This window comes from Amblyomma americanum, chromosome 6, assembly GCF_052857255.1.
Source record: "Amblyomma americanum isolate KBUSLIRL-KWMA chromosome 6, ASM5285725v1, whole genome shotgun sequence".
Lineage (NCBI taxonomy): Eukaryota > Metazoa > Arthropoda > Arachnida > Ixodida > Ixodidae > Amblyomma > Amblyomma americanum.
In genome coordinates this window covers 74,651,078-74,661,638 of record NC_135502.1, presented here as the reverse complement: position 1 = coordinate 74,661,638, position 10,561 = coordinate 74,651,078, and the positions used below count along the sequence as shown (strand labels likewise).

The window sequence follows — 10,561 nt, the reverse complement described above, 5'->3', positions numbered from 1 at the left end:
CAACATACCAGTCCGTGAGTGCCTTGGTGAGGTCCAAGTTAGCCAAGCTGACCTGAGTGCGCCCCAGCGTCTTGCCACGTGAAAACATGGATGAGCCACTCTTGGAGTTGACCAGCACCTGTAGCGTGCTGCCATCTAGGTCCGATAGTGCAGCTTCATACTCCATCCTGGTGTGCACATGCATGGAAAAAAAGCAAACAAGTTTGTTTTCATGAACATCGAAATAAACAGAAGAAATATAGAGGGCATTAGCTGACAGACACAACAGGATTCATCATGTGTCATTGGAGGCAGGTGAGAATCAAGTAGAATAATGAGGCCTTGAAATCTGTAGGGCCAAAGCAGATACAGGACTGGGATGAGTGGATATCACAGGAAGAGCCCTCTTTCCCGCAGCTGTCTTAAATTAGGTGGCGTGGTGATGACGTTAAGGATAACAGTAATCATACCTGTTGAAATCTAGTTAGCTCACAATATCACAAGCTTCGATACTTTGTATACCTGGCTAACTAAAAAAAAAGTGAGCAGGTCTTCACTCCACTGAAGCCCGCTAATGCAGCAATGCAGTGTGGCAACATCTTGCATGAGTTTTCACAACCCAGCACATGGCATTCTGGAAATTATGAGCGAACCATCTCCCAAAGGCTCTCTGACAATGGTAAGTTCAGTTTAAAAATTACAGATTGCACGGGTGGACAGGGTGCTTACGTTTCATCAAAGACAGGGTTGCACGTGTTCCTGCAGACCTGGGTTTTGCGCTTGTTCTCCTTAGATCGGTCAGGCAGCAGCTGCAGCTTCACGTAAGGGTCTGGCAGGTCTTCGCCTTCTTTGTGAACCAAATTCCTGAAAGATTACAGGATATTAACTTTCCGAAGACACGAATCTGTTTTGGCGAGGCTAAGCACAACATGCAAAGAAAAAGAGATAGTATGCTGAGCAAGCCGCATTCTCCTTGACTTTTCCTTTTACTGAGCTTTTGTTTTTGTCAATAAGCGGACATCTGCTGCAATTATGAAGTAGGGATATACAGGACTGGAAATTCTGCTCTGTGGTGTGACTTGACAAAGTCACAGGTAGTTTGGAGCCCCTTGTATGCTGGTGAGATCAGGCAGCCAAAAAAGAGAAACGTTGCAACGCACTCTAAGTACGTACAGGCACTTCAATGTACATGTGCCATTTCGCCATTTATCCCACAGCAAAGCATGGTACTGAAAGCTTGCCTTCATGCTGCCAGGAGTAGCCAGCGCATCACTCAAGACCTCTTCTTTTCTTTTTTTTAATGCAAAGGTTATTGGTCTGCCTGCTCACAGCTGCATCATCTGAGGGTTTCCCATGCCATGTATTCTTGCCCCATAATTTCAATATAAACTTATGAAGTAACCAGCAATCTATTTACTTATGCCAGAATCTGCAATCAAATATAACCATTAGAAATGAATTATCCACTTTTTTTGTTCTTGATAGAACCATCAGCTACAAAAACAACATCGCCGTGAAGCACTGCTTGTTCTCCTTTTTGTTCTTTGCTCGTGTTCTTTGTTTATCGCACGTGCCACAGAGCATCATCAGCAACTTTGTTGCGCGAGAAGTGACCAGAGCACTCTGAAATGGCAGTGGTAACGTGTGTCAGTTTCTATAATGCCAAAACTATTGTAGCGGTTTTAGGCGGCCTATTTCAAAGTTCAATGTTGCCTTTAAATTGAATCCACATGAAAATGGCAAGCAGTCTGACGCATGGTGGAGACAGCAGAGTGCACACACTGCTGTTGCTGTTACCGAGCTCAGTTCTGTTTGAGGGCACAAGTTCGGCCAAATAAAAAAGATTGCATATTTATCGTCAATAAAATTCTTAGTTGCGAGTAGCACCTCTCCTGCGTAATTTTTTCGTCTTGTGTTTGTCTTCTCGCGCTCTTCTCAGATGGATACCTATGAACTCTCCCAACTGTTCACATTATTTAAGTTTGTATTTCATCATTACAACGCCCCTCTCTGACTGCCATCGCCGTTGCATGACAATATGGCATGAAACATATTTGCTCTAACCTACTCATTCTAGACCTATAGATGAAAAAGCAGCGTACGAATGCAAGTGCAACACAGGTCGGCAGGGAACACACTTACACAGCTCTGTGCACAACCACCACCATGCGACTCCTTTGTGCACTGTAGCGGAGGGTCAGCTGTATTTTGCCAGCACCTGGGTCTCCCAGCACCTCCCTATGCAAAAGGTGCAAGTGAGAATGAAATGTAGTGCCAGACAATGCCAAAGCACTTTCTCGCTGACTGAGTATATGCATAAGTAATAACACCTTTCTGACCTTAAAATCAGAGCAGAGCAGAGCACGAAACGTGATGTACACCAGAAATATGTGAAGCACAGAAGCACAAAAGACAATTTGTGCTGCAGAAGCAGACCAAACAAAGCCATGTCAGCCAATCAAACATGCCCTCAAGTTTCATTCGCGAATATTTCTTGGAAATTTTAGAGATCATTTGGAAGCCAGAGTGCTGGTTTTGACTGCTTTCTTACCAGTAAGCAAGTGTGATTTTTATGCAGGCTGCCTAGGGACAAAAAAGTGCGAACCATACCATGTATTAAGTATTACATACAAGATGACTTCATCATTGTATTTTACTTCAAAACATTACAGATTACATATGAACAAGTGCACAAACAAAGAGGCTGATTCGGACCAAACATATCAAAAGGAGGGAACGAGCAAGCGCATTATAATAAATCATGCATGCGAGAATGAGAATCATAAAACCAAAATTTTTTTCCGTATAGTATAAACAATAAATTGTGCTGACCTCTGAGGATCTCTGTGGCTAGCTTCAAGTGGTCTCTCTCCCATTGCCATGCTGTCCAAGATAGGTGTCACTGTTGAATGCACCACCTCATCTAGTGATGGCACCTGTGGTGGTTGCATCTGCACCATGCAGGAAGCAGCCATTTTTGCACAGGTTGTCCCGACAGTCGCACAAATTTTCACTTTTTCTCACTCAGGGAATCATCATGCTATATATACAACCTCTGACCTACAAAACTCTGGGCCAAGGGTTCTATTGAAAACTGAATATTGCAGGACATAAACTTGTACAACTTGCAATCTAAAAGTGTCTGTCACAATTTAAGAGGCCCCTCCCTCCATATTTCATAAACTTATGGTAATGTAATGTTTGCATGGGTTCCTAGAGGAGTTGGTAAATGTTTATTTGAGAATACCTTTAAACTACTTCACTGCACCTGCTTTCAATGGCCCAATGTTCCCATCTGCTGCCCTTTTAGGGTTGTTTTCAATCATGGCTGATATAAAACCTCATTATCTTAAAGCTCATGTAAGATGTGCAATCAGCTCCAAGACTGTATGACTTTTAGATGCACAAAAGTTGTGCTCGTCCCATGTCCTGCTTTGTGTTTGCGTAACTCGCACCAACTTTTCCACGTCTTAAAGAATGCACTAAGCCCAACAATGAGTCCTATTCATGCAGAAGTTTGGTTCAAGACAGTGTTTAAATTGAACACTAATTCTCCCGCAGAGGTCTCCAGACCGACATTACCAAGCTTATCACCACTGTGTCCTGCTGCCTAACAGAGTCAAAGGCGCAAGCCCTAGCCAACACATAAGCAAACTATGAAATGCCACACTGCTCACGTGTACTGCCAGGAAGTAATATTGATGTCAGCTGAGACGTCAGTGCATCAGGCTCAGAACAAAAAAAAACCTTAATGTGATAACAGTATGGGACACTTGCTCTATTGTAACTAGCTTCAGCTTCGTAGTACATCATGCCCCAAAACACTGCTGAGCAGTCAAAATTAGGTAATTTTAACAGTAATAGCTGGCCATTAAATGCAGCCCTGCTCCCACCAAAAAATGTGCAGCAGTTGCCTCAGTAAGGGGGGCATTTAATGATTTATCATTTAATTTCCACACACTGCAGCCCCGGGTGAGGCTGCAGTATGCACAAGTACCCACAAGCACAATCGTAAAAATCAGGAGCATATGCAATATTATGAACGCACAAGGAAACGCAATGTAAGAACATGTCAGCTAAAAATTGCAGGATCTGGAAATTCTTTGGAAGGCAGGGCCATAAGTAGGGCCAGGAAGAGAGTTCCAAATTTCTATAGTTCACGAAAAAAAAAAAACTGTGTTTCAATACATTAGCACGAGGATTGAAAGGTGAAATATTCAGTTTGTGATAGGTTCTTAATGATGACAGCTTCAAAAATTTTAAATATTTGCCATGCGACTGAAAATGAAAAGGGTTAATTGACATATGCTAGATCATTAAACTTTCAATACAATGACGTAATGACAGTGAAGTGAATCCCAGATCAGACAAATGAGAAGGCGGAAAGCCTCTGTTATATCAGAGAAATATAAAATGGACAGCCTTCCCTTTTTTTAACTGACTCTAGTTTGTTTCTTTACGATATCATGGGGATTCCAAATGACACGGTCATATTATATAGGACCGGATGGACCAGAATTTTGTATGTGAGTAACTTGGGATCTAGTGAGGCAGCAGGCAAAGTGCAGCACAAGTACATAAATCTTTGGACAGCTCTGTCAGAAATCAGATCTACGTGTTTAGAACGTTAAACACCTTGCTTGAATAAAAGGCCGAGGTATTGGTATTGCACAACTCTTCTTAGGTAATTGTATTTGAATGGATATCTAAACAAGGCATTAGATGTGCGCCTCAAGAATGACGTGAGGACAGTTTTGGAGAAGTTAATGTTCATTTACCACGTAGCACACCATTGGCAAAAGCTTGAGAAAGACTTGTTAAGAAGGTTGTGATTGCGAGTTGACTTAACTGTACTACAGGACACACAGTCATCAGCATACAGGCCTGTAAATACATGAAGGAATAGATCACTGATGGATAACGAAAAAAGAAGAGCACCCAAAGTGGAACTCTGTGGAATGCCTATGAAACATCAATAACTGCTCATATAGTTGAATTGAAATATACATACTATGAGCGTTGGGAAAGAAAACCAGATATTAATTTATGGTTCTTTAACAGCATTGAATTAAGCTTTGCAAGTTTGCAGTGAGGAACAGTACAAATGCCTTCGATAAGTATGAATATGCAGTCAACCTATTCACCCACATCAAGAGAATGGTAGAGGTGATGAGAACTCAGCTAACTGTGTGGTGGTGCTGAATCCACGATGGAAGCCATGTTGGAGCTTTGAGCACAAAGGTCTCACATTTGCCCTGCCAGTCACCATCATTTGATGACCAACGAAGAGCCAAAAGTGAATTTTTGCGCAGATTATGCATCAGCTTCACTAGTTGAATGAAGAGAGGCCATAGCTATCACCTTGCGGGGAGATTGGGGACTGGTCCGTTCCTCGCCGGATGGTCTGCCTGACAGGGCGGCGTCCTCATGATCTGGAATTCGCATGCTGCCCTGACTTGGCCTGGACAGAGGCTCCGAGGTGGACGTCCTGTTAGCAAACATCGAAACAATTTGTTCAGCCTATGTTTGGCTTCCATTCCAAAATATTTTTGCAAGGAGAATGCAAGTGCACACTATAGGCTAGCATGTGGAGGCTTGCTGAACCTGATCCCAACAAAACAGTTCCCTCAGATATAAATGTACACTGGACATTAATCGAACATCAGGTTTATACAAACTAACACTGTTAGTCCTATCAACATCATGTGTATTAAAAATGCTGCTGTTAATTCCAATTCCGCATATGTTGAACAAATTTTCGGTCCATCCCCTTAGAGTTCGAATTGTTGAGAGTCAACTGTATTTTGTCACCACATCTTCAGCATCACAACCTTTTCTCTATATTACGCCACTATCAGCAGCCTTTTTTGCATACTATATGCCTAATCAGGCCTTTACGGTCAGTTTAAGACTCTGGCATGTGATGTTTTAAATCATCTCTTATGTCGCATAGTGAACACATTGGGGGTACACACCATAAACCTTATCATGAAACATGGCGCCCATTAATGACCTTATTTTTGATGGCTATCTACTTGCGACCATAGATTGCAGCTGTAACATTCTGGACCTGTCAGCTGCAGCAGGCCCACAAGGCAGTGACACATGTCATCATGTTAACCATTGGTTTACAAGAAACCAACTAGGTCATGTCATCCCCGCAGCACAATAAAACTAACCTCGAGTTCACTTCACTCATATCCTCTTTGCATACAAGCACTTCAAATAAACTGGCTCAACGTTATCATGAGGAATGTGCTTTAAGTGAAAATGACAAGACAAAACAAACGAGTAACTTCTGATAGGTTACATGTGAATGTCTTATTTTAGTTTACTTGATAGCTAACATGAAGAATAGGAGGCACATGGCATGAACACAAGATGATCAATCAAACAGGCTGAAATTCAGGCATTGCGACTTGCACTTATCAGACGATAAAATCTGTCAGTGATGTCACACAGCAGGATTACTTCATGACATTCATGCAATTTGCTTTTGGAATCGTGTAGTATAAAAAGGTGAGCACAAACCATTCAACAAAACTCGTACCTTGAAGGCAGCCTTAATTTTTCGGCTTGAGGGCTAAGCAGCTTAATGTTCTCAACCCGACATTTAAAGGAACCATGAAACAATATTTACCGAGGTTAAGTAAAGCAGACATGTGACAGGTATTCCAGCACTTGTCACCACACTGCAAGTGTTTTTGAGCTAGCTGCATTATCGAAGATATAGGCAATTAAAAATGGCTTTCCTCCTCTACCCCCTTAACTCGAACACTTAGGTGCACCTGAAAAATATAAAGAAAACAGGTTGGGACTGTGCTCCGTTCCGTGAATACATTACACGTCGACACTTGGTTTGTTTACTTCCTGTGGCCGCACCCTTAACTCCCCTGTGGGGAAATCACTTGTGCACCTTTCACTGCTGTCATTGCGAGTGCATTATGGACCCAGATCTCAAGGCGCGACTTCTGCAAGTGACCACCATGATAGGCATCAAACACTACAAGTATGCCCTATGTAGAAAGCCGCTGTCAGATGCCAGCGACAAAGCAACGATTCGACAATGGGCTCATGGGACTTGACCAGAACATGGGCCAATGGGAGGCGGCGGCGCACACGCATGGGCAACTGAACAGATGACTGTCTCCCTACCGGCAGCGTAGTCATGACATCATGCTTACAGCCAATGGCAGTGCACGGCTCCCTGTTGCTCACCATGACATTACTGGTATTCGTGACATATGCATTCTAGTAGAAAAATAGTTCCAAAAACTGCCACTACGCGGTGATCAATCACCCCGTGAGTTTCAAAATTCACGGTTTTTAAAAAATACTAGTAAATAATAATATTTGGTTTTTGGGAAAAGGAAATCGCACAGTATCTGTCTCATATATCGTTGTACACCTGAACCGCACCGTAAGGGAAGGGATAAAGGAGGCAGTGAAAGAAGAAACGAGGAGAGAGGTGCCGTAGTGAAGGGCTCCGGAATAATTTCGACCACCTGGGGATCTTTAGCCTGCACTGACATCGCACAGCACATGGGCGCCTTAGCGTTTTGCCTCCATAAAAACGCAGCCGCCGCGGTTGGGTTCAAACCCTGGAACTCCGGATCAGTAGCCGAGCGCCCTAACCACTGAGCCACCGCGGTGGGTACTACTACTAGTAAATCGCCGGTTTCATTTCAGGGACTGACACTTAGTGTGAATGCTCAAAAGCATTCGTTCCATTCAACACATTTACGCACTGAACACATTTACTGGCAATCTTCAAAATTGTTCCATAGCTCCTTGAATAAAATTATGCTTTTAACATGTTGCTGGTTAATAAAAACAAGGAAACACGCATATTACAGAAGAACTATTACAAAGGAGCATCATAATACCCAGCAGATGGTTTCTTCAAAGGGGCACTGAAATACCTTGTGTTGACGCTGCCGTTTCTTTGTCTCTCAGCTTCTCCCTCTTCTACTGGCTCTGCTGGCATGCTGGAAGGCAGCACAGAGGTTCTGATGCTCCTCACGTTCGTCCAATCATACATCACCACTCTGCACCTTTTTGCATTCTCTCCAAAGAATGAACACATTAACACTTTTTTTTTTTTCTTGCCTGAGTAAACCGGCCACTGGCAATGTGTTACTTTTGATGAAGCAACAAAAGCCGTTCCAGCAAAGCAGAAGCCACAAACTCTGGTGAGGGGGTTTAAAGGGGACAATGATGCTTTGGAGCCCCTTCAAGCTCCCTTGCAAAGCCTGCTCCTTAGTGCAGAAGCAATCCTCTGTTCAGAGCGCAGCAGCTCGAGCAGCAGCCGTCCACACTGCCTCAGGGTTAATGGAATGAATGCGTGCTGCCGCCTCAGGTACCTGCGCTTGTTGCTGACGAGAATGCGTAGCTGTAGGGTGATCAGCAGCTTTGCCTGGTGCCCTGTGCCCAGCAGGATGAGGGGCTCATCTACTTTGAGCCCTTCTTCTTTTAGAAGGCGTGACAGCCGGAAGCTCAAGTGGCCCAACACCTGCCCACATTTGTTGTCCATCACCTGCGAGGAAAAAAGAAATTCAACAAAACCAGCGAAATAATTTTGCACGGCAAAGGCCATGCAATTCAAGGCCATGAGGCATGGCAAAGTGAAGGTGATGCTGTAAAAAGCTCCAAAAATTGCAGTAGCCCATGTCCAGAAGCTGTTGGCCTACCTTGACCTCCATCTCCTGGACCTCAGGGTTGCTGAGAAGCAGGTAGAAGATCTCCTCCCAGACAGGGTCGTTAGTGCTGTGCTTGATGGAGCTCCAGCGCTCCTGGTGACCCAACGTCAGCTGCACCTGGGGGCTGGGCTCACCTGCCGCTCTGCTTGCATTCTGCACCCAAGGCCACCACCAGGAGAGAAGCCGGTCGGTTCAGCTCAGTTTGTAACAACATATTGCAACACAGTTGCTGCACACAAACATGCCACAGATCTTCATCGCAGGATAAGTGTAGCATTAAAGGACAGCAAGAGAAGAGCGTGGTTGAGAGAACAGAAGCGAATTGATGAAATCCTAGCTTAGGTTAGGAAGGACAAAAGGACCTAGGAAGGACATGAGATGCACAGAATAAGAATCCGGTGGTCCATTAGGCTGACGAAGTGGCGACCAAGGGAAGAAAAGCTTAGCCGAGGGCAACAGAGAATCAGGTAGGAAATATGAGGTTAAGAAGTTTTCTGGGATGCAGTGGCCTTCCTTGGCTTGCACCTGACAGGAGTTATGAGAGATCACTGGTAGAAATGATGTTAGTCTCGCTGCACTGAACTTAACTCAGCCAGTGATGGTGATAACAAGATAACATCAACTGACTGCCTCCAGCCCTAGTGCTCCATAGGCACACAGCCTACTTAACAAGTGACTGCAGTTGTCACTAGATTAATGCAATTTATTTGCGTTTCACCTATATTGTGTTTCTGGGGAGCTCTGAAACTAAACATAGCAAGCAAGCTCTGAAACTAAACATTATATACAGCTTGTAAACAGCACAGACTCATGAGCCCCACATCATGGTCTCAACACTGCCCTGATAATGCTTTAAGTGGCTCATGTGCTTTTAGAATCAAATGCACATGGCAGGACTGCTTCATTTTCATCAATTTAGAGGCAGATTGGCTTTTCTGTTATTTAATAGGGGCAAGGTAGGTGATAACAGCGCTAAAGCTTTCTCTGCACAGCAAAGAAATTGCCAACCAGAATGATCATCAGCTTCGACAATTCCATAAAGCTGAGAAGTTTCAACATGCTAGTGGCCAGAAGTAATATATCATATGTAGCCATGACTGAAAAGCACACTGCTCCTGTTTGTATTCAGGCGAAAAAAATCTTCACTGGTAACACTGGTTTATGGAACAATTCCCAGATTCCAGCTGGTATCAACTGTTTTCAGCTGAAATCAAACAAGAAATTTCCATAAGCCAGTCAGACCATTTAGAACTGGGTAGAAATTTTCACCTGGGATAAATATGCCTGTCATTGGCATCTGCACGCACCTACCTACAATGAAGTCATAGCACTTCTATAAGCCAACATTTTTCGAAGTCACTCGCTGGCATCATGATGTAGAACCATGCCCAAAGAACAAAACATGTTATTTTTTTTTAAATTATGGTTTCAATTCAGCCTTTACGGTATAGATAAACAGTAATGCAGTATGCCTCTGCTTGCATCGGCTTTACAAATGCACAAGCTTATCGCTATTCTCCGAAAGTAAAACTACAGCGTTAAACTTTTAAATGCCAAGGTGCTCAGTCATGAGATAAGCTAAGCTAAGTTGGCTGATGAATTTTTGTAACTCATACTTGTTTGCATTGTGTGTGAAAGGGGCACTGGAGTACACCTTCCTTCTTTGTAGAAACTAAGAAGCAAGGTGACACAAGAAAATAAAACTTTGTGGCTCTTCTGGACTTACTTGGCCGAACTGATATATAAATTTCAGTCCCAATTAAATTCCACTCTGATTCTTTCCACTGTTCATCACTGGTGCAGGCAGCACTGTGCCCTTTATCAGCAAATCGTTGTGGAAAATAGGTATTACAGCAGCCCTTGGCTCTACTGGGCTGCCTACC

The 10,561-nt window shown here is 43.5% G+C and overlaps 1 protein-coding gene across 4 annotated transcripts in view; it reads right to left on the bottom strand.

The window, feature by feature from the left end:
- The window catches only part of Esyt2 (extended synaptotagmin-like protein 2), a 44,724-nt gene that overhangs the window by 6,893 nt on the left and 27,270 nt on the right, over positions 1-10,561 (bottom strand). For 2 of the 4 annotated variants that reach the window (XM_077627324.1, XM_077627325.1), the window contains 8 exons: positions 8,670-8,831; positions 8,343-8,515; positions 7,902-7,967; positions 5,341-5,467; positions 2,812-2,930; positions 2,122-2,217; positions 709-843; positions 9-167 (listed from right to left, as the gene is read on the bottom strand). In XM_077627324.1, the coding sequence (XP_077483450.1) occupies positions 9-167; positions 709-843; positions 2,122-2,217; positions 2,812-2,930; positions 5,341-5,467; positions 7,902-7,967; positions 8,343-8,515; positions 8,670-8,831 (1,037 nt within the window). The remainder of the gene's footprint in view (positions 1-8; positions 168-708; positions 844-2,121; positions 2,218-2,811; positions 2,931-5,340; positions 5,468-7,901; positions 7,968-8,342; positions 8,516-8,669; positions 8,832-10,561) is intronic. The other 2 variants (XM_077627326.1, XM_077627327.1) reach the window with 1 other exon arrangement.